This window comes from Cherax quadricarinatus, chromosome 22, assembly GCF_038502225.1.
Source record: "Cherax quadricarinatus isolate ZL_2023a chromosome 22, ASM3850222v1, whole genome shotgun sequence".
Classification (NCBI taxonomy): Eukaryota; Metazoa; Arthropoda; class Malacostraca; order Decapoda; family Parastacidae; genus Cherax; species Cherax quadricarinatus.
The window spans coordinates 2,863,321-2,890,328 of NC_091313.1; the positions used below are offsets into that span (position 1 = coordinate 2,863,321).

At 42.6% G+C, this 27,008-nt stretch overlaps 1 protein-coding gene across 2 annotated transcripts; it reads left to right on the forward strand.

The window, feature by feature from the left end:
• The first annotated feature begins 1,603 nt into the window (after positions 1-1,603).
• LOC128689599 (uncharacterized) lies at positions 1,604-20,249 on the forward strand. Of its 2 annotated transcripts, none has more exons than XM_070087453.1 (7): positions 1,604-1,703; positions 3,163-3,301; positions 5,919-6,090; positions 12,995-13,219; positions 14,551-14,730; positions 18,311-18,484; positions 19,889-20,249. In XM_070087453.1, the coding sequence occupies exons 2-7, from the start codon at positions 3,165-3,167 to the stop codon at positions 19,910-19,912; spliced, it is 912 nt and encodes a 303-aa protein (XP_069943554.1). In that variant the 5' UTR covers positions 1,604-1,703; positions 3,163-3,164; the 3' UTR covers positions 19,913-20,249. The 2 variants fall into 2 exon arrangements, with proteins under 2 accessions (XP_069943554.1, XP_069943553.1); XM_070087452.1 differs by having other exon boundaries at positions 1,659-1,729.
• Positions 20,250-27,008: the final 6,759 nt, after the last annotated feature.

Here is a 27,008-nt window from a genome sequence, read left to right on the forward strand (position 1 = left end):
TTATTTTATCATAAAACTCCAGAAGGTTTGTGACACAGGATTTGCCTTCCGTGAATCCGTGCTGGTTGGCATTTATACTCCTGTTCCGTTCCAGGTGCTCCACCACTCTCCTCCTGATAATCTTCTCCATAATTTTGCATACTATACACGTCAATGACACAGGTCTATAGTTTAGTGCCTCTTTTCTGTCTCCTTTTTTAAAAATGGGAACTACATTTGCCGTCTTCCATACCTCAGGTAGTTGCCCAGTTTCCAGGGATGTGTTGAAGATTGTGGTAAGTGGCACGCAATGTGTGTGTGTATGTGTGTGTGTGTGTGTGTGTGTGTGTGTGTGTGTGTGTGTGTGTGTGTGTGTGTGTGTGTGTGTGTGTGTGTGTGTGTGTGTGTGTGTGTTTCAGTATCTCTGTAATAAAGACATTCCCATAAGCTACCTTCTCCCTGTGTGCGAGATAGGTTGCTTGAGAGGTGGCAATAGTAACTCCATTCCTACTTAATCCATACCGGAATGTTGACAATATCCTCATCCACCTACTGAAATTTCCCAGCTCAAGCTGACTTCACTATCCTATGTACGAAACCTGTCATGTGTGATGAAATATGACAGGGAAACATAACTAGCTTTAGTTCCCACAGTATAACCTTGATTCAAAAGTGACCGCACACAGTAAGTATTCGCAGGCTTGTTACTCAAGGATTCCAAACTAGGTGTGACCAAGCTTAACAAGGCCGGAAGTGTCTTCATTAACCGTAGCTTCCCCCAGCATCTTACAAGAGGCGTGTTTTGATGCTAGTGAAAGAATTAGAAGCTGTTCTCCCACTTTCCGCCCCACAAACGAAGAAACTTCTAGAGAAGTACAAACAATTGGTACATGTTTACCTGGAGTTTACCTGGAGAGAGTTTCGGGGGTCAACGCCCCCGCGGCCCGGTCTGTGACCAGGCCTCCTGGTGGATCAGCGCCTGATCCACCAGGCTGTTGCTGCTGGCTGCACGCAAACCAACGTACGAGCCACAGCCCGGCTGATCAGGAACTGACTTTAGGTGCTTGTCCAGTGCCAGCTTGAAGACTGCCAGGGGTCTGTTGGTAATCCCCCTTATGTGTGCTGGGAGGCAGTTGAACAGTCTCGGGCCCCTGACACTTATTGTATGGTCTCTTAACGTGCTAGTGACACCCCTGCTTTTCATTGGGGGGATGGTGCATCGTCTGCCAAGTCCCATGAAACACTTGCTAGACTCACCATCCTGGCGAATCAATTAATTTACTGTGATCCTCTTTGTTAAAATTATCCACCGTTTAGGTTGGAAGAAGAACATAATCCTTTATGCAGTAAAACTTATTTGGATTTGCGTTGTTAAGAAATAAATACTAAACAAGACGTCTTAAGAAAGTTAGAAATAGATTCAATGAAGAGATGCTGGTATTGACAGCAAGTGTGACGAGAGAAGAAGAGGGAAAGACGATGTGTGACATCGGTGATGTTATCATTTTACCAGTGGAGTTATCATCTTACCAGTGGCACCTGCTGAGTGTGGTGCAGCTACGCCGCTCCTCCTCTACCACCTACACCACCTACACCACCACCACCACCACCACCACCACCACCACCACCACCACCACCACCACCACCACCACCACCACCACCACACTTAACACCTCTACAGCAGCAAGACACTGGGTGAGGACACACTACACAACAGTCACCCGGTAAGAGCACATCACCTCCACTAACTGTAAGTTTTTCTTGCATATCAATAACGTGCAGTTGCTTTGGCTTTGTATATACAATTCCAAAAACTCTTTGAGCAAAATGTACGTTTTAATAAGTACAATTCTCGATATTTTTTACTTTAAAACGAGAAACTTTTTTAATATAATAATAGTAATATATCCAATATATCCAAGTCGGACCGAAACGTCGTCGTAAGCTTCTCTCTTTTATGTGCGGGTTATTTGTGTATCGTTCCAGCCACGGTATTGTGCCTTTTTTTGTTATTTTGTAATATATCTATTTCTACAAGTACATGTACAAGGTATACAGTCCTAGCTGACATCAATGATATACTACTATATAGAAAGTCCCTTGTTATGCAGAACATTTGGTCCAAATTAGGTCAATTTTGTCCCAGGATACGACCCACACCAGTCGACTGACATCCAGGTACCCAGTTTACTGATGGGTGAACATGGATAACCGGTGTAAGGAAACAAGCCCAACGTTTCTACCCTTGCTGGGAATCAAACCCGGACCCCTCACCGTGTGACGCGAGAGCTTTGGCCACCAGGCTACCTAGTATTCCATAATACAATCCCAAATTTCTCGAGAACTGCACCTTATATCCAAGCATGTTACAGCAATAAGTTTTTATATCGGCTTTAGAAACAATTTCACAATTTGTACAATGTTCTTAGGGACACGCAGGTGTTACGGGCACACCTATATAGCGCATCACACACTATAGTATATCAGCCTAGGATAACACAGTAAGATCAATGTCACACAGTATTCCACAGGGGCAGTCAAGATTGTTTTCCAATACTAACATTAACAAGGTGTGTGATCGACATGGTCACCAATATGATTCTTCTTTGTATGTTGTTGACATTTATTACGGACTTCGGTGATTCTTAAACGGTGGAACTTTATTTTAAGTAATTTTATGATCGCAGAAATTGTAAGCCTTGAGTTACGTACTAGAGACTCACACAACTGTTCTGTCATGTTTCATAGAGAAGATATTTCTTGGATGACTTACCTAAGTGAATAGTGGAGTGCACGGACTTGGAAAAAAAATATTTTAGTTTCCCCTAACTCTGATAAATAATAATGAAATGAAATAGAAAATTTAAAACACCGCTAATCCCGAGCCTTAACGTGAGACTTATCCTTCTCATTACCTATCCTTGAGTCCTAATCTTAATCTAGCCGTTTCACGCTCATTCTTCACCCAGCCTCAATATCCCCTCAATATACTTCCATCACCTAAAGTATAGCTCCCTCCATCTCATATTGGACTGATAAAGCTTTAGTGAGCGAAACATTCGATTGAAAATGCCCTTGGTGAGCGAAATACTGGACTGATAATGCCACTGGTGAACAAAACGTATTATAATAAACGTTTCTTAATGTTGCAAATTAGTCTTTCTAATGCATATACTTCCACAGTCATGGAGAAATCTTTGGTGAAGTGGACGGTGTTGGTGGTGGGAGTACTGGCGGTGGTGAAGGAAGGATGGTGCTTCGTCCAGATTCCCAACCAACCCACCAAACCTCTCAACCCAGCCACAGACTGCAAGGATATCAAGTAAGTGTTCTAATAACATCGTACTTGTGGTGGAAAGCACACGGAGTTTGTGAGTGAGGTGCGGATGTGGGGATAGATAGGTGCTTGTGTGCATGTAGGCGAGTAGACGGAGTGGTTGAAAGGCGGCGGATGGTTACGCAGCGGGACATTTTGGGTGGGTGGGTGTTGTTTGATTATTAAATGGATGAGTAGGCGTAAATTTTGGGTTGGATTCTTGATCCAGAGTAGGAGGGGACGTGACTTCTCCTGTAGGGCCGAACATATCCTCATTAAAGTTGCCTAAGGTATGCGCATGCGTCTTTTTACACACACGACATTATAGTACAACACTTTTTCTGATACCAAGGTGCCATACAGATCAGTGTAGCGGCTGTCGCCGCACAGTGTGCCGGATCAAGTTTTCTATTAAATTATTGCTGAGGGGCGGTGCTGGGGAGCGTGTACGTTCTCTTGTGTATGCAAATTGAAGTGTAGCACTGAGGCACGATTCCTGTATTACGCGTTATTATATTCATGACTCGTAAACATTATACAGCGCCTGGGACATGCGAAGTAACCATGTTTACTCTAAAGAGGTCCAAGGATATTGTAGCCCCGAATGATTCAAGAAGCAATTCTTATATTCTGTGATAATGTTGTCTATGGCTGATTGCGCTCTCAAAAGACGTAGATATGGGGAAGATATGGAGTGGAAGACGAATATAAATAGAGTGCTGATTGTTTAGAACCAAGAACAAACTTGAAACAATGAACTGAAGTTGAATAAACTAAGAGTTAATAAGGATATGGGGGAGGTAACGGTGTGGTACTGTAGTTGTTCATTAATGGAATAAACTGCTATGTAGTGTCACAGAAGATAATACTTTAAACAGCTTTAAAAACTGGTTAAGTAGAGTGAGAGCCTGCTGAAGTTCTCGTCTATTATTATTATTATTATTATTATTATTATTATTATTATTATTATTATTATTATTATTATTGTTGTTGTTATTGTTGTTGTTGTTGTTGTTGGAACCACTACAGTGTAGAAGTCACAAGCGCCTGGGTAATGGGGGTAATCAGATTTGATGTAAGGAAAGGTAAGGGAACTCCATATCCTTTGTGTGGGATTTTGGATAAGATGAGTATTTAAAATTATTATAATAAAGGAACCACTAAGTGAATTAATACTCATCTTGTTGATGACAGCTCGAAACTACTTGCAGCCTTCCCCAAGTGTTTCGCCTCCGTAATTCGCCGTCTACAGACTCACCAGGAGTATGTGGAAGGTGATTACAAATAGGGTTAATACATTCCCTGTAGATATATAACTCCAATATGTCAGTTATATCACTTGTAAGTCGTGGGCTGCCCTTACCTGGGTTTGGGCAATCGCCGGCTCATCACGACCTCGAAATGTTTAGTCCTATTCACTTGACATCGACCCTAGGTACTGCAATACTAAATAGGCAGATGTAAGTAAAATGGAACTTACCTGGCTCATTGTAACGGGAGCTGTGACGTCTTGATGTCTCTGACACCGAAATTGTTGGCTTGATTGAAGAAATAATGCTGGACAACTCGACTTCGCCGTCTGCTTGGTACACGTCGCATGACGCTAACACGAGTGAACTACATGGGAATAGTACTCCCGTGGTACTTGCTACACTCGTTGACATATCCCTATCTGTTCACGACAGGAAGAATGTCTAATTTTTTTCTGGAGATCGTCGATGCACGGCACGAGAAATACGCACACGTAACTGGCCACAAATGTTTCTACATCGGGTCGGGTGAACGGGTAGAGCGGCACCCGCTACATCGTCACCCAGCCTTCTCGACATGCGTTCATTCGTCGAATTGCAATCTCGAATCATGAATCAACTCAACTCAACTGTTGCTACCTCTCCCCCTCTTTTATGGACGGATATCTGCTGACCTAGGATCTACACACATTAATGCCAGCTCTCTCAACTCACTTGAATCAGAGAGGGAGAGGACTCCTTGAGTCTACAATGCTGGCTGTAGGTTAAGACCCTGGGTGTTTCTAGAGTACCCAGGCATATATTTTCGAATTTTTCCCGGCCTTGGGAAATCGCCATTTTCTCAGACGAATGCCTGCTCAGTTACACTCTCGTAGAGCGTAACTTCTGTTGTGCAGATGGTGTCTCGTGTTATCATCTATGAAACTGTATTCCCATTAGAGAGTGTTTGATTTTGCTGGATCAGATACACGTGTTAAGATGAATGGGCATTTTGGAATGCGCTAATTGATCTCTACTAGTGCAAAGGTCATGACTCCTTTCACTCACAGTGTAGGAGTAGTGAGACGGGTCTTATCTCCCTCGATGGGTCGCTGCCCCAATGGATGTCACTGTCCCCATGGGGCCTCCATGTCCCCAGGGGACGTCCATCCCCCTGGAGGTTGGAGATTTTTTCCACATCCTTGGATCAAGATCCCTTTGCCAGCATCAAGACTCCTCCTTTCTTTAAAGGCTTCCCAATTCTGATGTTCCCTGTTCATTTCTGAAAGAAAATCCTCCTACTGCTAGCCCCTCCTCCACTCCCCATAAACACCCATTCTATTCTCACTATTCCCTCCTCCACCTATTATCACACACTCCCTCCCCATTTCCAGGTTCGCTGACCCATCACGGCGCAGCGCGGTGCGGGAGTCAGTACTGCAGGCTATGTGCGTCAAGGCGGCACCTCACGTCGAACTCAACAACAAACTCAAACAGTTCGCTGTCTTCCTGATCCAGCGTGACGGCTTCGACAACCAAGCCAGGTGGTACTCAGGTGAAGCACAGGTGAGTACAATGGTGACTCAGATGTACTACAATTGGGTACACCTGGTGACTCAGGTAAAGAACAAAAGTCGTAATACCGTGGTTGGAACAATTCATAAATGACCCACACTTAGAACAGGAAACCTTAAACAGCTTCGGTCCATCCTGGACCATTATAGTCATTCCTAAGCGAGAAAGTGGAGACGGGACCAGAAGGAAGGTCAGAAAGAGTGTACTCAGGTGGGTAGACATGGTTTTCAGGTGGAAACGGGATACTCATATTTAAAAAAGAAACAGGTAGAACTCGGGTACTACAGGTAGTAGACACCAGCACAAGTTTCTGTCATGTGGATACAGGTAACAAAAGATGAAACAGAGGTAGAAACATGTGGTACTCAGGTTTGTACACACGGCACAAAGTAAAATACATGAATGTAACGAAGATACAAGTATTGCACTAGGACATTTATTTCTGGAAACGTTTTGCTCACTGGAAACTGGAAACTTTGTCAGTTCAGCACACTGACTGAGAAAAACAGTGTGTGTATAAGCGGGGAGGACAGGCGCAGAGCGCTTGGATAGTCATAGCCTGGAGAGAGAGGTCAGGAACAAACTGAGGTCACCTGATAGGTGCGTTTTGATGGGGTAATTTAGCCAAGACACTGGATGAGTTAAAACTGTCTGTCTTCTAGTTGACTCCATTTGACGTGGAAATTAATGCCAACTCGATATACTGCTGCTTCTGTCATTCTTCTTCATGAAGTGTCCAAGGGAATCTCCGTGTATAATGCAGGCACTGTTATCACTCGTGCATACATACTTGTCCACTTTCACTGTTCAGGTTTCCTCGACGTTTCACCCACGTAGACTGTCGTATCCACCACACGGAATGATAAACACCTGTATTAAACTTGATAAGTTTAGTGGATTTCTTCCTCAGAAGTTCCTTGATGGCTGCACAGGTGATAGTAGCTACATTCAGTTTATTCTTGAATGGAGAACAGGAGACATTGCTAGCAATACTGCCACGTGGAAGCACGATGTATCTCTCAGGTTAGTGATCGCCTCTGGCAGTGTTAAGGATGCTTAATTATGCAAACGTTGATAAAAATAGAAGGGAAACTGAGGCCAGGTGAACACCTGAGGAATGTAGTAACACTCCTCAAGGAACGCGGAGCTAGTAATACTATAAGCTCTTAAGAAGAAGCAAATGACCACACATCTCTTGGCTGCAGGCGACATTGTCTGAACTCAGCTCTGATTGCCACGTCAAATATCGTCATCCAGTTTTCGTCAGTTTTCGTGTGTCTGGTGTCTGGGCTAAATTAATGTTAGTCCATCTTTCACGTGGATCAAGTGCCCTCCGCTCCTGACATCTCCCTCCAGACTATGGTCATCCCGGTTTCTATTCCTGATCTTGTCCCTCCTGTTGGACTCACAATATTGTATTTGTGTTTTATTTACATACTTACTGGTGTTTGACGCCACGGTTGATTATAAAATCCAGGTGATAATCAAGTAAGTGCAGGAAATACAAAGAAAAATACAACATTACAAGATAGTGCTGATCTGATAGTTAGATAACAGGATTTTTATCTACTTTTTCTCTGTGACTTGCCAGAGTTTTTCCAATATCGCTTGTGAATTTGAAGACACTTTGCTGTGGCCTATTTTAATGTTAACACAGAGTTTGCTGTTTTGAATGAATGCTATTTTCGATTAATCCATCAGTTAGTGTAATATCTTTATTATGCACTCCATACCCATCCTGCGAGAGGAAGTCAAAAGTTTAGAGAGGCACATAATTGGCCAGGGTATGGACCAATGATAGCTAAACAAGCTACAGTGGTAATGAACTATTTACATGTTTACATTTGATTACACATGTAATGTTATTTATGCAGATATGAATTAAATCACAAAAGTATTACCTTATATTCTAACAAGGTATGCTTGAATTTAAACTATTTTAAGTATGTATGGCTTATTTACAATAGGCAAAGTCGGGGTATTCTTCCAGAATGGTTTGTAGTATACCACTGTGGATAAAATACTTCAACATTTCTTGAATATTTCTGAGTGCGTTGTCTCTGAATTCATTAATTTTATCGTATTCCAGTACATAATGACGCAAGGTGTGACAACTGTCATCTGTCAAAGTTTACATTTAGTTATGTCTACATCAGCCTCATGCAGCCTCCCAGAGATACTTTTAACCCAACTGGAGCCTGACGGTAGTGACATCCAAGAGTCTGCTTATTTTGTTGGATGTACCATAAACATGTAGCTCCTCCTGCATGATAGAATGATGATAGACTGACTGGTGTCAGTCTCCCTCAATCTTAAATCATTGAAGTTCAGTTGAAGTTATTTTCGTTATTCTCCTAACTCAGTTGTTGCGTGCTTATGTCAGAAGCTAAATACAGGTATGGTAGGACTGTTGACAGTGGAGTCAGATTACACCTTATGTGGACCCCATTTCAAATTGAACTTAACATGCATAATAGAGTTGATGAATTAGCAAAAGCATATATACCTTTAAGGAGGGAGTGGATTACAATCTTGGGCTGTCTGAGAACAGTCATGTTAAATTCATCCATTAATTTAACTTTCTCTAATGAAAGCCTGAAAAAGCTCCAGAGCGACTAGCTTAATTCTGCTGTTTCTCTAAACCTTTGATGATAACTCGTCTGGTTCCACTACTTTTCTTGTCAATGTATATTAATAGCCTTTTTACTACTTTATTTCAGTAAGATCCAGTTTTCTGTGACTTTCTGGGGACCTGAATCCACTACATCTTAAGTGACCTTTCGTGTAAACATTCTGGCACTTTATATCTAGTATCTTTCACATTACTTCCTTCAGTTCGATGATTTTACTGTCATCGTCGATGATGAAGTGATTTTTAAATGCTGGCTTGTACGCACTCACATTTTTTTTTCCATTTGTTGTAAATTTCATCCAATTTTTTTTTTTTTATACTGAGCACTTTGAATTTTATTTCCTGCAAATTGTAGTCTTTCATTGTCATTTGCAATATATTTTAGATATTGTTTCTCTCTTTCAAAGATCTATCCTAAGTGACATATCATTGAAGTGTTCGTGTTCACTTAAGTCTTTGAATCATTATTTTAACAAGTGTTCGTCATGCTTGACGTGGGTGAGTCTGGCTGCCTTTTTCTTATTCTTATTACATTTTTCTATTCATTTACATCCTGTCATGTGCACTTTACTACTGAAATCCTTTAAGCATTTTGCTTGGCAGTAGCCACGTACACCGGCTCCATCTCTCCTCTCAGTGTCCATCGTTCGTGTTTACTCTGCCTTGATTGATTTAACTTTGTTCTAATTCATCTTTTATATTTATATGGTCTCCAAATATCACTTGTGTGTGTGTGTGTGTGTGTGTGTGTGTGTGTGTGTGTGTGTGTGTGTGTGTGTGTGTGTGTGTGTGTGCGTATGTGTGTGTGTGTGTATGTGTGTGTATGTGTGTGTGTGTGTTTGTGTGTGTGTGTGTATATATGTGTGTATGTGTGTGTATGTGTGTGTGTGTGTGTGTGTGTGTGTGTGTGTGTGTGTGTGTGTGTGTGTGTGTGTGTGTGTGTGTGTGTGTGTGTGTGTGTGTGTGTGTGTGTGTGTGTGTGTGTGTGTGTGTGTGTGTGTGTGTGTGTGTGTGTGTGTGTGTGTGCTCACCTAACTGTACTCACCTAATTATGGTTGCAGGGGTCGAGACTCAGCTCCTGGCCCCGCCTCTTCACTGATCGCTACTAGGTCCTCTCCCTCTCTGCTTCCTGAGTTTTGTCATACCTCTTCTTAAAACTATGTATGGTTCCTGCCTCCACTACTTCACTTGCTAGGCTATTCCACTTCCTGACGACTCTATGACTGAAGAAATACTTCCTAACGTCCCTGTGACTCGTCTGAGTCTTCAGCTTCCAGTTGTGACCCCTTGTTTCTGTGTCCCCTCTCTGAAACATCCTGTCTCTGTCCACCTTGTCTATTCCCCGCAGTATCTTGTATGTCGTTATCATGTCTCCCCTGACCCTTCTGTCCTCCATTGTCGTCAGTCCGATTTCCCTCAACCTTTCCTCGTACGACATTCCCCTGAGCTCTGGGACTAGCCTTGTTGCAAACCTTTGTACTTTCTCTAACTTCTTGACGTGCTTGACCAGGTGTGGGTTCCAGACTGGTGCTGCATACTCCAGTATGGGCCTAACATACACAGTGCACAGTGTCTTGAACGATTCCTTATTAAGGTATCGGAACGCTATTCTCAGGTTTGCCAGGCGCCCATATGCTGCAGCAGTTATTTGATTGATGTGTGCCTCCGGTGAAGTGCTCGGTGTTATGGTCACCCCAAGGTCTTTCTCCCTGAGTGAGGTCTGTAGTCTTTGTCCACCTAGCCTATACTCTGTCTGCGGTCTTCTTTGCCCCTCCCCAATCTTCATGACTTTGCATTTGGCAGGGTTGAATTCGAGAAGCCAGTTTCTGGACCACATGTCCAGCCTGTCCAGGTCTCTTTGCAGTCCTGCCTCATCCTCACCCGATTTAATTCTTCTCATCAACTTCACATCATCTGCGAATAGGGACACTTTAGAGTCTATTCCTTCCATCATGTCGTTCGCATTTATCAAAAATAGCACTGGTCCTAGAACTGACCCTGTGAGACCCCGCTCGTCACAGGTGCCCACTGTGATACCTCTTCACGTACCATGACTCGTTGCTGCCTCCCTGTCAGGTATTCCCTGATCCATTGCAGTGCCCTCCCTGTTATATGCGCCTGATCCTCCAGCTTCTGCACTAATCTCTTGTGGGGAACTGTGTCAAAGGCCTTCCTGCAGTCTAGGAAAACGCAATCAACCCACCCCTCTCTCTCGTGTCTTACTTCTGTTACCTTGTCATAAAACTCCAGGAGGTTTGTGACACAGGATTTGCCTTCCATGAACCCATGCTGGTTTTCATTTATAATCTTGTTCCGTTCCAGGTGTTCCACCACTCTCCTTCTGATAATCTTCTCCATGACTTTGCACACAATACATGTCAGAGACAGGTCTGTAGTTTAGTGCCTCATTTCTGTTTCCTTTCTTAAATATGGGGACTACATTTGCTGTCTTCCATTTCTCAGGTAGTTGCCCAGTTTCAAGGGATGTGTTGAAGATTGTGGTTAGGGGCACGCACAACATTTCTGCTCCTTCTCTTAGGACCCATGGGGAGATGTTGTCCGGTCCCATCGCCTTTGAGGTATCAAGGTCACTTAGCAGCTTCTGTACCTCCTCCTCAGTTGTTCGTATGTCATCCAACACTTGATGGTATATTCCCTCTTGATGTTCCCTTCAGTACTGTCTTCCCACAGCCCTTCCTGTCTCTACTATAAAAACTTCCTTAAATCTTGTTTAGCTCCTCACATACCTCCTGATCATTTCTTGTGAGTTCTCCACCTTCTGTCCTCAATCTGATCACCTGGTCTTTGACTGTTGTCTTCCTCCTGATGTGGCTATACAACAGTTTCGGGTCAGTCTTGATTTTCGATGCTATGTCATTTTCATACTGTCACTGGGCCGTGTGTGTGTGTGTGTGTGTGTGTGTGTGTGTGTGTGTGTGTGTGTGTGTGTGTGTGTGTGTGTGTGTGTGTGTGTGTGTGTGCGTGTGTGTGTGTGTGTATTCACCTATTTGTGATTGCAGGGGTCGATTCATAGCTCCTGGCCCCGCCTCTTCACTGATTGGTACTAGGTCCTCTGTCTCCCTGCTCCATGAGCCTTATCAAACCTCGTCTTAAAAGTATGTATGGTTCCTGCCTCCACTACGTCACTTTCTAGGCTATTCCACGGCCTGACTACTCTATAACTGAAGAAATACTTCCTAACATCCCTTTCATTCATCTGAGTCTTCAATTTCCAATTGTGACCTCTTGTTTCTGTGTCCCATCTCTGGAACATCCCATCTTTGTCCACCTTGTCTATTCCGCGCAGTATTTTATATGTCGTTATCATGTCTCCCCTGACCCTCCTGTCCTCCAGTGTCGTCAAGCCGATTTCCCTCAACCTTTCTTCGTAGGACAATCCCTTTAGCTCTAGGACTAGTCTTGTTGCAAACCTTTGCACTTTCTCTAATTTCTTGACATGCTTGACCAGGTGTGGATTCCAAACTGGTACTGCATACTCCAGTATGGGCCTGACGTAAATGGTATACAGAGTCTTGAACGATTCCTTACTGAGGTATCGGAACACTATCCGTAGGTTTGCCAGACGCCCGTATGCTGCAGCAGTTATCTGACTGATATGCGCCTCAGGAGATGTGCTCGGTGCTATACTCACCCCCAGATCTTTTTCCTTGAGTGAGGTTTGCAGTCTTTGGCCATCTAGACTATATTGTGTCTGCGGTCTTCTTTGCCCTTCCCTAATCTTCATGACTTTGCATTTGGCAGGGTTAAACTCAAGGAGCCAGTTGCTGGACCAGGCTTGTAGCCTGTCCAGGTCTCTTTGTAGTCCTGCCTGATCCTCGTCCGGTTTGATTCTTCTCATTAACTTCACATCATCTGCAAACACGGACACTTCTGAGTCTATCCCTTCCGTTGTCATTCACATATACCAAAAACAGCACAGGTCCTAAGACTGACCCCTGTGGAACCCCGCTTGTCACAGGCGCCTGTGTGTGTGTGTGTGTGTGTGTGTGTGTGTGTGTGTGTGTGTGTGTGTGTGTGTGTGTGTGTGTGTGTGTGTGTGTGTGTGTGTGTGTGTGTGTGTGTGTGTGTATCTTTGTGTGCACAACTCACATTAAGGGGTCGAGTCTGCTGGGTTCTTCGAAGCCTCCTCTCATTTACTCCCGAACGATCACACTAGTCCTGGCCTCGTAGACCCTATCATCCCTACTCTCAAAACTAAGTGTATATGCCACTCACCGCTATAGATATCTCTTTGCTTCACAGGACGTGCTTGCAGATCCCTACTGGGTGGTGAACGAGGTTGAGGCCCTGGCGACTACCAAGTACCACTGGTACTCCCATGGGCTGCCCATGTGGCCCCTGCCCCACCAGGCACTCACCAACACTACCGCCTCCAAGCTGCCCTCACTCAAAAAGAAAGTCGTCGACTGGCCCAACTACGGCTTAGCTACGCCAGTCTACTTCGCATCTAATGCTTGGAGGAATCAGGTGATGTGCCCTTGGTACAAAGAGAAGAACAGGATCTTCTCAATATTATCTCTCTCTCTCTCTCTTTTTCTTTTTTTTTTACACAGGGTTTGACAAGGTTAAGGATCCCTAGCTTTATTGACAAGCTATTTACAGGTTAAGGATTCCTAACTTTATTGGCAAGCTAAGAGCTGTTACATACATCAGCTCATTTGAAAGCATTTTTATTGTTATGAGACATACAAGTAGGGAACAGGATGAAGTTGGAGCCATCTGTGTGCCAGCATTTTCATTTGATCAACTCTCTCTCTCTCTCTCTCTCTCTCTCGTAGTTGTAGTAGTGACAGTTATTGCCAACATGATGAAATTTTTGTCATTCACCAGTGAACATTCGTTTTAAAATATAAAATCTCTACTAATTTCCATCTAAATTATAAAATACTTAGTGGTTGTACAGAACAGTGACATATGCCAGCAGAGTTGTCACCTCACGCACACACTCTGCTTAGCTCGCCTGACTCCTACGTAAGATTTGTCAGGAAACAGAACACGTGTTTCCTGATTCGGGTCTTAGTCATATGATGATCCGCCGCTGGAGCTTTTGGTCATCTGACCGAGACCTTCCACTGGCTTACCGGTCCACCCCTTTAAAAAATTATGGTTATAATTAATGCGTGGCTCTGAATGATTCACTGGTGCAAGGCGCAGTGTTCGCATGGGCGACGTGAGTTCGAGCCCCACTGAACTCATTAACTGATTTCTTCAAGAAAAGATAGAGCGCTGAGCCCGTGAAGGTTATGCAGGGATTTCAGAAATCATTAATTAGTGAAATAACGAGTATTTATTAGAGTTGTTCCTTAAGATTTGTACCTGTTAGACAACTGCCTCGAATCTCTACCCTTAATCCCTACAACTGCCTCTGATCTCTACCTCTCACCATCCCTACAGATGTTATTTATCTCTACTTCTCATAATCCCAACAACTACCTCCTAATCGTCACCAACTACCGCTACTTACAACCGCCCGCTAATCCCTCCCACATCTTCCTGCAGTTGCACCCAAAACCCCACCTATCACCCCCCAGTAGTTCATACAACTACTCCTTAACTCCTCCCTACCACTACACATTACTACTACACTTGACTTCAAGAGTAACTTTTTTTGTTTCATGCTTAACGGAGAGAGAATCGAGCCTCTTAACATTCCTTGAGCAGAATGAAAATATTTAGAGCTTAATAATAATAATAATAATAATAATAATAATAATAATAATAATAATAATAATAATAATTTACTAATTCCCACACAGTGTATACACTCTCCTTCACATTACTGTATGTATCTCTGACAGGCCTGGAGTCTGGAGGAGTTTTTCCAGCAGAAGAACAAGAAGACTTCTCCCTTCAAGAGCCACAAGGACTTCCACAACCTGGCCAAGGAGCTGGTGGCCAACATCGATGGCCAGAAAGTTGAGAGCTACAGCGAGTGGCCTTTCCTGAAGTACTCTCTCGTTCCCATGGTCAAGTCTATGGTCAGTCTATGTGCTTCTTGGCTACTGTCACTTTGCTATATTTACGGCATGCTGACTGCACATGGGTCATCAAAGCTGCAATTCATTTGCACACAAGAAAGTTTCAGTCCCTAAAATAGGAATTGTTGTAAATTCGCATTGTATATATACACTGATATTTACCTAACTCATTATATAAACCCTGTTTATATTTTTACCAGTAGGGTAAGAAAGGTGAGAGAGGATATTGTTTTGGTAATGGTATCGGTTGAATAACACTTGTATTCATAATGCTAGTACTAATATGAGAAGCGATAGGCTGAATAGTAGCATTTATTGTCCCGTGAGTATTGTATTCATAGGTCTAGTTCAGCTGTGACAGGTGCAGCCCTCGTATTAGTCCTTCTTTAAGATACATCTAATCTTTGTCTGAGTCAGTCCCGGTGGTGTGCTAAGGCTTCTGCGTCAGACTTTAGATGCCGTCTATCCATCGAGTATATCAGTCTATCCTGGTAGATGAGTATGCATCTTCTCATCTATTCATGCATCCTCTTATCTATTTTCCTACCAGGTTTCGGTACCAAAACAGATCCCGTAAAATTGATCTTAATTCAACAAAAATCTGTTATATTGATCACTCAATCAGGTACCAGACCACACATATCCACGCTGTTCAACAGTTTAAGCTTATTCTGTATACCGAATGTTCACACTTACTACTGTGCGTACCATATATACAGAAGACCTTATACAAATTGCTTATAAAGCTTGTCCTGAAGCTCTTACAGAGCTGAAGCAGAATATATAGACACAAAACATGATATCCCGCGTGTGCCACTCAACTTGAGTAGAAACTACATGTAAATAAAAGGTCATTAAATAAGGCATTCAGAACCAAATTCTAAAACTTCTGTCTCTGTCAATTCTAAAACTTCTCTGTCAATTCCCTCAAAAATACTGTTAGGGGAAAAAGCTTCCTGAACTTGATGTAATTTTTAAAGATCAAATATAAATATTAAATATATCTAATGCAACCTGGCTATTCAGACTCCCACCATCACTCACATTTTTCCTCATCTTGTCTTCATTATATTTCTACCCCCTCCTCCCACAAACAAAAATTGCTAAAATCGTCATTGTTGTTTTGCATTGCTGCTCCTTCATGTTAACATTGCTGTTTTTATAGACAAAGTTTTGTTACTGAAAATGATCATTATATTGACAATCTTACTTTTCAGACAACTTAGTTATATTGAACTTAACACTCACGTAATCCAACTGTAGCTACTCACCGTCAAACATTTTAATTTCTAGGTTCAAGTTTCAATTTCAGTTTTCCTGAAACCCTTCATATTACTATGGTGGAGTGCACGTCACCTCTACCCTGGTGGAGTGCACGTCACCTCTACCCCGGTGGAGTGCACGTCACCTCTACCCTGGTGGAGTGCACGTCACCTCTACCCCGGTGGAGTGCACGTCACCTCTACCCTGGTGGAGTGCATGTCACCTCTACCCTGGTGGAGTGCACGTCACCTCTACCCCGGTGGAGTGCACGTCACCTCTACCCTGGTGGAGTGCATGTCACCTCTACCCTGGTGGAGTGCACGTCACCTCTACCCTGGTGGAGTGCACGTCACCTCTACCCCACGGTGGAGTGCACGTCACCCTGGTGGAGTGCTCTCTAGTGCACGTCACCTCTACCCAACTCTACCCTGGTGGAGTGCACGGTGGAGTGCACGTCACCTCTACCCACCTCTACCCTGGTGGAGTGCACGTCACCTCTACCCCGGTGGAGTGCACGTCACCTCTACCCTGGTGGAGTGCACGTCACCTCTACCCCGGTGGAGTGCACGTCACCTCTACCCCGGTGGAGTGCACGTTACCTCTACCCTGGTAGAGTGCACGTCACCTCTACCCTGGTGGAGTGCACGTCACCTCTACCCTGGTGGAGTGCACGTCAACTCTGCCCTGATGGAGTGCACGTCAACTCTACCCTGGTGGAGTGCACGTCAACTCTACCCTGGTGGAGTGCACGTCACCTCTACCCTGGTGGAGTGCACGTCACCTCTACCCTGGTGGAGTGCACGTCAACTCTACCCTGGTGGAGTGCACGTCACCTCTACCCTGGTGGAGTGCACGTCACCTCTACCCTGGTGGAGTGCACGTCACCTCTACCCTGGTGGAGTGCACGTCACCTCTACCCTGGTGGAGTGCACGTCACCTCTACCCTGGTGGAGTGCACGTCAACTCTACCCTGGTGGAGTGCACGTCAACTCTACCCTGGTGGAGTGCACGTCAACTCTACCCTGGTGGAGTGCACGTCACCTCTACCCTGGTGGAGTGCACGTCAACTCTACCCTGGTGGAGTGCACGTCAACTCTACCCTGGTGGAGTGCACGTCAACTCTACCCTGGTGGAGTGCACGTCAACTCTACCCTGGTGGAGTGCACGTCACCTCTACCCTGGTGGAGTGCACGTCACCTCTACCCTGGTGGAGTGCACGTCACCTCTACCCTGGTGGAGTGCACGTCACCTCTACCCTGGTGGAGTGCACGTCAACTCTACCCTGGTGGAGTGCACGTCAACTCTACCCTGGTGGAGTGCACGTCACCTCTACCCTGGTGGAGTGCACGTCACCTCTACCCTGGTGGAGTGCACGTCACCACGTCACCTCTACCCTCACGTCAACTCTACCCTGGTGGAGTGCACGTCAACTCTACCCTGGTGGAGTGCACGTCAACTCTACCCTGGTGGAGTGCACGTCACCTCTACCCTGGTGGAGTGCACGTCAACTCTACCCTGGTGGAGTGCACCTCAACTCTACCCTGGTGGAGTGCACCTCAACTCTACCCTGGTGGAGTGCACGTCACCTCTACCCTGGTGGAGTGCACGTCACCTCTACCCTGGTGGAGTGCACGTCAACTCTACCCTGGTGGAGTGCACGTCAACTCTACCCTGGTGGAGTGCACCTCAACTCTACCCTGGTGGAGTGCACGTCAACTCTACCCTGGTGGAGTGCACGTCAACTCTACCCTGGTGGAGTGCACGTCAACTCTACCCTGGTGGAGGGATAAGAAAGCTCACATGATCACTACAAAATCTATATCCACCTCCCTCGTGTCTACCCACTCTAGTATAACATTTATCAACTTAATAAATACGTAATGCATACTAGAATTACATCTATTGCATGTGTTGTAATTGAATCTATTGTCTGTATTAGGGTTACATCTCCCATATGTATTGGAACTGCATACATGCTCAGTATGTGCAAAGCATTTATCCACCCTTCTGGCCTGTCCTGTACTATACCTGAAGATATTATTGTTATCAACAATAGAATGGGAATATTTACTACCTTACATAGCCTGCCAACCATGCTCGTGTATTCTTCCCTGGTAGAAGTGTATCCCTCCCATCCATCCTACTGTAGGAGTTTACCCATCCCTATCAGTGGTATATCCCGACATTCCTCCCCTTTCCCCAAAAGGAGTAAAGCCTCCTCCTCTCACACCTACCTATGCCAATACATGCCCTACCTATGCCAAGCCATGCCCTACCTATGCCAAGCCATACACTATCTCAGCCTAACGTGCCACAGGTGACACGCAACAAGGGGTTATGCCCGGACGAGCTGTACATATACCTGCGTGTGACCCCGTGCTACCCTGGCGAAGGTGCCCACCTGACCTGTGCCCAGGCTGCCCTCCACGCCCGTACCCTCCTCACCCTAGCTGCCTGTCGTACCACCGATGTCATCGTCGGTTACACCCAGGTACGTCACACCTTCCATAGTACACCCAGGTATGTAACACCTCTCATAGTACACCCAGGTACGTCACATCTCCCATAGTACATCCAGGTATGTAACACCTACCATAATACGTACAGGTACGTCACACCTCCCATAATATACCTAGCTGCGTCACATCTCCCATAGTACACCCAGGTATATAACACCTACCATAGTACACCCAGGTACGTCACAACTCACATAGTACACCCAGGTACTTCACAACTCCCATAGTGCACCCAGGTACGTCACACCTCCCATAGTATACCTAGCTACGTCACACCTCCCATAGTACACCAAGGTACTCCACAACTCCCATAGTACACCCAGTAAGTCACAACTCCCATAGTACACCCAGGTACGTCACACCTGCCATACTATACCTAGCTACGTCACACCTCCCATAGTACACCCAGGTACGTCACAACTCCCATAGTGCACCCAGGTATGTAATACCTCCCATTGTATATCCAGGTACGTCACAACTCCCATAGTACATACAGGTATGTCACACCTCCCATAGTATACCTAGCTACGTCACATCTCCCATAGTACACCCAGGTATGTAACACCTCCCATAGTACACCCAGGTACGTCACATCTCACACCGAAGATTCAGAAAATAAATAAGTTAAATAAGTTTGTACAAATTCAGCCAAGTTATGCAAATTGTTATTTTGCGCCAGTCAACAAACTTAAGTTACCAAGTTTATTCTAGTAAAAAATAATAATTGGAATACCAAAAATATAATTTATTATTGTTACTATTTTTATTATAGGGAAGTGCTAAACCTGTAAGGGTGCTACAACCCATGGAGAATGGAAGGTAATCAAGTTTGAGCTGAGGAAGGATACGGTAGCTCAGATTCCTCAGATTAAGAGCCCTTCGCCAGCCTCACTTGAAGGGATGCCTATCTTAAAAGTGATCTTTCCTACCTTTATTTTTCTAGTAATGCAGTCTAAATCTTGCTTTTGTTTGGTCAGCATTTACCAATGATACTTGCAGCTTTATGACCGCATTTACCGCATTTATTTTTAATTGCAAAATGTTTATAAACACAAATAAATGATATAATTTTTTGGCATAAATACGAGGAGACAGTAGACTTCTCAGCCTCAGTACAAATGATGGTGAAAAATACAAAACCGGGTGGAGTACATTATTTGTATGTTTAACCGTACATTGTTCTTTATCAGGTACATGATGTACTTGATAAAACTCAATGTTAGGTGAAGCCTTTTACAAGTGAAGGACTCAACTACACGGGTGTTAAGTACCAAGTGACACCCGCCACCATGACTTTCTCACGACCAGCCTCGTCATGTAATAAATATACACGAATTTGCATTGCCAGTATCTAATTCCGGTAATTTATTGTTTTTCAGGAGTACAAAAACGATCCCTTGTAGAGTGCAGACTGCAGGATCACCAGGACCTTTGCAACAAGTACAGGAAAACCCTCCATCATTGTCTTCGTCTCGTTTTCCACACCCGGCATTGAGGATATATTTTTGACTGGCTAATACAGTTTCAGTTGTTGTGTTATTTACGGGCACGCAGTAGTGCCATCAAGAACCTCTATAGCATGTTACATTAATATCTCATATGCATTACCATATCGAATGTATTATGAAAGATCACCGCAAGAATATATGTATATTTTTTATATCATTAGTTAAATATACAATAAATATGTAACGATTAGGATACGCGACTTTAATAATAAAACCAATATTCGCTCTCTCACCTCAGGCGTTTAAACACTTATAATAATCCACTTCACATTTCACTTTTATTCTGATCCCCATCATTCTTGAATATAGCCATGCTTACACCCTCTTTTATAGCTATAATTGATCATTTAATATTACAGCTACTCCTTCACCTGTCTCTCACATTCTTCTGACTCATACCCATTTATTCCTCCACATTTACTCTCATTATAGCTTTACTTCCCATGTATTTCCATCTACCTTTCATTTATAACAGTTTGTTTTTTTACACCCAAAATTCTAACTTATTTATTTTAGTAATTAATACAGAAAAGCGGTTAACAAATACGGGAGTTAACAGAAAAAATGTTAAAAGGGGGTTAACAAAAATTCGTAACAGAAAAAGGGATTAACAGAAAAGGGGGGGTCATAAAAGCGCTAAAGTGCAAGTCAACGCTGATCAGCGACATATTCTGTTCGTTAATATGAACTAAAGATATATCAGAGAAGGTAAGCCGGAATACATGTGCTTATAAAATAAGTCGCCTCTTAGTTACATTTCCAGCTACTCACCATGATGAAAAAAACAGTAAAATTTAAAGGGATAAATTGATATATGCACAGATCATTAGCACAACTTCAGTCTTAACTTGTTACAATGTAAACAAATTCTCTAATTCAAACTGTGCAGGAATAGGAGTCACTAAGCTCGGCTTTGATGACTTGAATTCGGCAGTTTCATGGACTAAATTGAATTCCCCGCTGCATTGGAGCATCACAAGGCTTCCCGGAACTGTGCTCGCACCTATCACTCCCAGTGATAGTAATGTGGAGCCTCGTATTACACACCACTATATGCAAGTCAAGTCTACCCTAAACCAAACACACCTCATCCAATCTTACTAACTCAGGCGTAGCGCCTCAGGTTTAACAGAAGAACCAGGATTTAATCCAAAGCGGGTGATGCTGCTCTTCACCTTGCAGTAAACAGGTGCTAGAGTGTAAGCCAGGTAAGACATCCTGCGGGTAGTATTATACCTTGCTATGGTCGGGTAAGTTTGGTTTAATGTGGATATGCTATGCTTAGTACGGTTAGGAATGTTTGATTTAGTCAAATATACTATGCTTAGACTATTATTAGGCAGTGATGTACTAGGCTTGTTTAAATATGTACAAAGCTTGGTCTATGTACTAGGCTTGGTTTAAATATGTACTAGGCTTGGTTTAAATATGTACTAGGCTTGGTTTAAATATGTACTAGGCTTGGTTTAAATATGTACTAGGCTTGGTTTAAATATGTACTAGGCTTTATGTGCTAGACTTGGTTTAAATGTGCTAGACTTGGTTTAAATGTGCTAGGCATGGCTTAAATGTTTACTAGGCTTCTTTAAATATTTACTAGGCCTGGTTTTAATATGTACTAGGCTTGGTTTAAATATGTACAAGGCTGGGTTTACACATGTATCAGGTTTGGTTGAAACATATGCTAGGCTTGACATGGTTAAGTTATGAGGTAAATAAAATGTTCTTTATTTAGGAAACATTGGTATACTGTACCACATAAATTAAAGGCTTTTAATTATGTTTCCTGGCGTAGTGCAATGAAATTTTGAGTCATTGAAATAACTAGATGAATTTTAGTCGTTGCTTGATCCAAGAAAAGCATCCCCTTTTCCATAACTCCAGTCACCTGTCCCTTAACGCAAGCGATTGGAATAGTGCAGAGTGCGGCATAAGTTGATAATGCAATTAAATATTAGTGTTGAGGATATGAATGTCTCTTCTGATTTCCTCCCAGAGTCGTCATATTAAAAACCAGTATTCAAATTTCTTCAGTAAAAATGGGTAATTAGGAAACACAAACTAAATCTAATTTAAATCTTTCAGAGGGACCAAAGACACCAATATCCTAAAATTATAAGCATATCAAGTTAGAAGCCGCTCATATATTGCACAATCAAGTAGTCAGAATGGAAGGGTTGAGGTTAATCATATGTCAGACTCAGAAATTATCACATAAAAAGTCGTACTATTCCAATTTTTCCATTAAAAAAAAAATTGGAGCCTTCTCACGTGGCACTTCATTTCGCCATTTTTTACTCCGTTAAATTTACAGCCTACGAAATGACATCCAACCTCAGATAATTTTAAATCCCAGCCCTATATAAGGTATACCACCACTTTCCAATATAGCCCGTCCACAACAGTTGGCTTGCATCTGGGTACATAGTATTAGGTGAGGAAGGGCAGCAGGTGTAAAGAATCATGTCCGGCTCCACTTGCCCCTAAATTAAACCTGGGTCCTCGGTTGCTCATAATGTACGATAACACCGAAGATGTAAAAATAGCTACATAAATAAGCTTGCTAGCGACACAATAGTAGGTCGGAAACAATGAACAATGTGTGTGTGTGTGTGTGTGTGTGTGTGTGTGTGTGTGTGTGTGTGTGTGTGTGTGTGTGTGTGTGTGTGTGTGTGTGTGTGTGTGTGTGAGTGTGTGTGTGTGTGTGTGTGTGTGTGTGTATGTGTAAAGGTAGAAAGTTGACAGTGAACATAGAAAAGAGTAAGGTGATGAAGGTATCAAATGATTTAGATAAAGAAAAATTGGTTATCAAATTGGGGAGGAGGAGTATGGAAGAAGTGAATGTTTTCAGATACTTGGGAGTTGACGTGTCGGCGGATGGATTTATGAAGGATGAGGTTAATCATAGAATTGATGAGGGAAAAAAGGCGAGTGGTGCGTTGAGGTATATGTGGAGTCAAAAAACGTTATCTATGGAGGCAAAAAAGAGAATGTATGAATGTATAGTAGTACCAACACTCTTATATGGGTGTGAAGCTTGGGTTGTGAATGCAGCAGCAAGGAGGCGGTTGGAGACAGTGGAGATGTCCTGTCTAAGGGCAATGTGTGGTGTAAATATTATGCAGAAAATAGGAGTGTGGAAATTAGGAGAAGGTGTGGAGTTAATAAAAGTATTAGTCAGAGGGCTGAAGAAAGGTTGTTGAGGTGGTTTGGTCATTTAGAGAGAATGGATCAAAGTAGAATGACATAGAGAGCATTTAAATCTGTAGGAAAAGGAAGGCGGGGTAGGGGTCGTCCTCGAAAAGGTTGGAAGGAAGGGGTAAGGGAGGTTTTGTGGGCAAGGGGCTTGAACTTCCAGCAGGCGTGCATGAGCGTGTTCGATAGGAGTGAATGGAGACGAATGGTATTTGGGACCTGACGATCTGTTGGAGTGTGAGCAGGGTAATATTTAGTGAAGGGATTAAGGGAAACCGGTTATTTTTATATAGCCGGACTTGAGTCCTGGAAATGGGAAGTACAATGCCTGCACTCTAAAGGAGGGGTTTCGGGATATTAGCAGTTTGGAGGGATATGTTGTGTATCTTTATACGTATATGCTTCTAAACTGTTGTTCTGAGCACCTCTGCAAAAACAATGATTATGTGTGAGTGAGGTGAAAGTGTTGAATGATGATGAAAGTATTTTCTTTTTGGGGATTTTCTTTCTTTTTGGGTCACCCTGCCTCGGTGGGAGACGGCCGGCTTGTTGAATATATATATATATATATATATATATATATATATATATATATATATATATATATATATATATATATATATAGATAGATAGATAGATAGATAGATAGATAGATAAATAGATAGATAGATAGATAGATAGATAGATATAGATACTGGGAGAAACATGACACGGTACCAGCATACTAAATGTTACAAATTAGATTTGTGGCACAGTTTTGGTCTCTCTATTACATAATCATAAGTGTCCTGAAAAACACACAGAGAATATAGAACATTAACTTTTTGGGTGTTTGGAGTTGGAGAGTTCCGTAGGAGCTGGAGAGAAAGTCTACTCCTACGTAACATTAACTTCGATATCAGAAATCTTTTATGATAATATAGATTAGGAACAGTGAACTTACCAAAAATGTTCAGAATAATAAGGCAAAGGCCGGTGAGGGTTATTGGTGTATTTTATCAAAAATATAAAAACGTAGAATAAGGGGATAGGGCAAATACGATTAGTCTTCAAAAGAAAGAAGAATATGGCAAATAAGGAATTAAAAGAAATACTATCAAGAGAGGTTTAAAAACAGACCTTTGAACAAATATATGAGTGAGGTGTACGTGATAAGTAACTGTCTAGCATTGGCCAATAGATGCGATTCAGAACGGATATAGAAAAATAATGGATCGGAAAGAAATGCATTTGAGTGGAACTCCCAAGTAATCATTAAGCCAATATTTTGAGTGGCTTTTCATTTACTTTACCTTCATAAGAGACTTCACTGGTTGAGCCTGTTGTTTACCTTATTCTTCTATATTATTTTTGTCAATATAAGAATGGTATACAATACCGAGAAGTGTGGTACTGTATTTGTCAGAAAACAGGAAAAGTGTTGACCCGCTAACCAAGTGAAGCTTTTGGTCACATTAGCGAGGCCACAGGTTGATACTGATGATATTGTGCTGCTGAGGCCTGACCTTCGCTCAAACCTCTGCAACACACTTATCCTCAAAGATTTGTTAAGTTATACCATGATTTAAGGAAAGATTCTGGACTTCACCTTACGAAACAGACAAAGCAAATGCGTTAGTATTTATGGACAAGGTAGATTATAGTGGAAAAATGAACATGTTATTAGAAGACGGGGGAACTTACGTGCCCCTTAACGCTTCCAGAGTTTCCCCATGATTAAAAAATATACTTCCATATTTAATCACTGTCATATTTCGAAAGGAGCGACATCCATTGTTTTGTTTATTTAAAAAAATGGATACATCAGCACAGTGCTGCTATCCTATTCTATAATATCAGGTGTATTACGAGAACAAAAGCTGGCTATTTCCCTTTTAAATTCCATCAAGCAGGATAGGTTGAATACACAAGGTATTGAAATGTGTCAGCCTGAGCTGGGAGACTAGTAAAGTGATGAGGATATCATATATAACATTACATCATGGGTTTATTAGTTACAGAAACTTTGTAGTTAATGTTCCAGACGGCTGGAGTTAATGGTGCAAGTCCGATTGAAACGTCGTCCTAAGTTTCAGTTTCTTAAGGGCGGGTTATTTGTGCATTGCTCCAGCCACGGTATTGTGACTATTCTTTATGCAGTGGAGGCGAAGACGAACTCTCGGCCTTCAGATATCGATAGTTCAGATGCAGAAAATCTTAACTAGGCCTTGCAGACATAAATTTCAGTCTGTAATCAGTGACTGATGATGAAAATAAACGGAAATCATAGATATTTCTGAGTGACAAACATAAAAGGTTCTCAGTTTAGAAATACAAACTATAGCGAGTGTAACAATTCGAATAAGGGAGGGGGGACTCTTCAGTTCAAAGTATTTAAATGCTAGTGGTATAGTTAGATTTGGTAAGATTCGTAAGATGCGGGTTTGTCATGTGATGACCCACCACTGGAGCTTTTGATCATGTGACCGCGGCTTTTCGCTGGCTTACCGGCCCACACCTTTAAAAATTAAGGTCAGATTGTGTGTAGTGGTACTGTGGTAAAGCACTTACCTCACACCCAGGGGACGCAACATGATCCCTTCCTCCTCACGTCGTTCAACTCACGAGACTAAAATTTCAGTTTGTGTTGTCAGGAATAGTTATATGATACAATGTTCCTTTATACCTCAGTTGGCATTGGGACAACAGTAGGGGCTTATTACAATCGATACTGGCTAGCTTGATGAATACAGCTAGAGGGAAAGCCAGGTCGAGTCACAAATAATTACATTTAGAAATGGGAGAACTAAAGAGACATACGTATACACTTCATACACAGACGAGATGCTCCGCAAAGAATTTATCAAATCATGAGGTGCAAAGAGAAACAAATGCTTGTACACTTATAATACATGTGGGAAATTAAGCGGACGAGGTTCACAGGTACATTCCTGAAATATTTCATCCACATAATTTGAGTGGAGCACAACTAAGGAACAAATTATTGTACTTCCCATGTTAGTTGTACCTCTGAGCCAAGTGGGAGTTTAGACACTAGGCTGCACCATGCCTCTCCTCCAAGACCCACACACACCCTTTCCCACCCATAAACAAAGCCGGGCCTATCAAATATTACAACAAAAGTAATACCAACAATGCTGGAAAATTACAAGATACTGAGTGGACTATATGATGGTTTGTGACTTGAAAAGAAAGGATGGGGGGGGGGATCTGTTCAGTATACATTTTCCAAATATATATACATATATAATGAGCACTCACCATTTAATTACTGGACCACAATTATTCTATTTATGCAACACACCCTAACGCTACCACTACAGCTGGAATTCACGATGGCCAACGCAAAACTACTGTACATTATGGGAAGGTCACTTAGCTAAGGTGTGCTCCTAGGAAGAATCGGTGTCCTCTATTTTCCCGTTCTTGTTGCCGAAATGTAAATGTTTTCCACACTATTTATCCCATTTCTTCAGTGGGAACGTGTCAGTAATTTCTAAATTACGGTTTGAGACCGATATACACTCACCGAATTTCGATGAAGCCTGATTACGTTGCACTATTCAAGGACCAGAACTCACACATTTAGTTTCAATATGGCGTCTACGTTTCCGTGTCACTCTCCAGCTACCCCACATCCCCCTTCGCTTAAAATTTCTCGAAGGGTCCAAATAGCATAACATTTTAATACGCAATTATTATATTATTTATTTACATGTCCTACCTTTAGGAAAATTATGTAAAAAAATTTCCACAATACAGAGACGAAATAATACATAGTTTTAATTAAATTAAG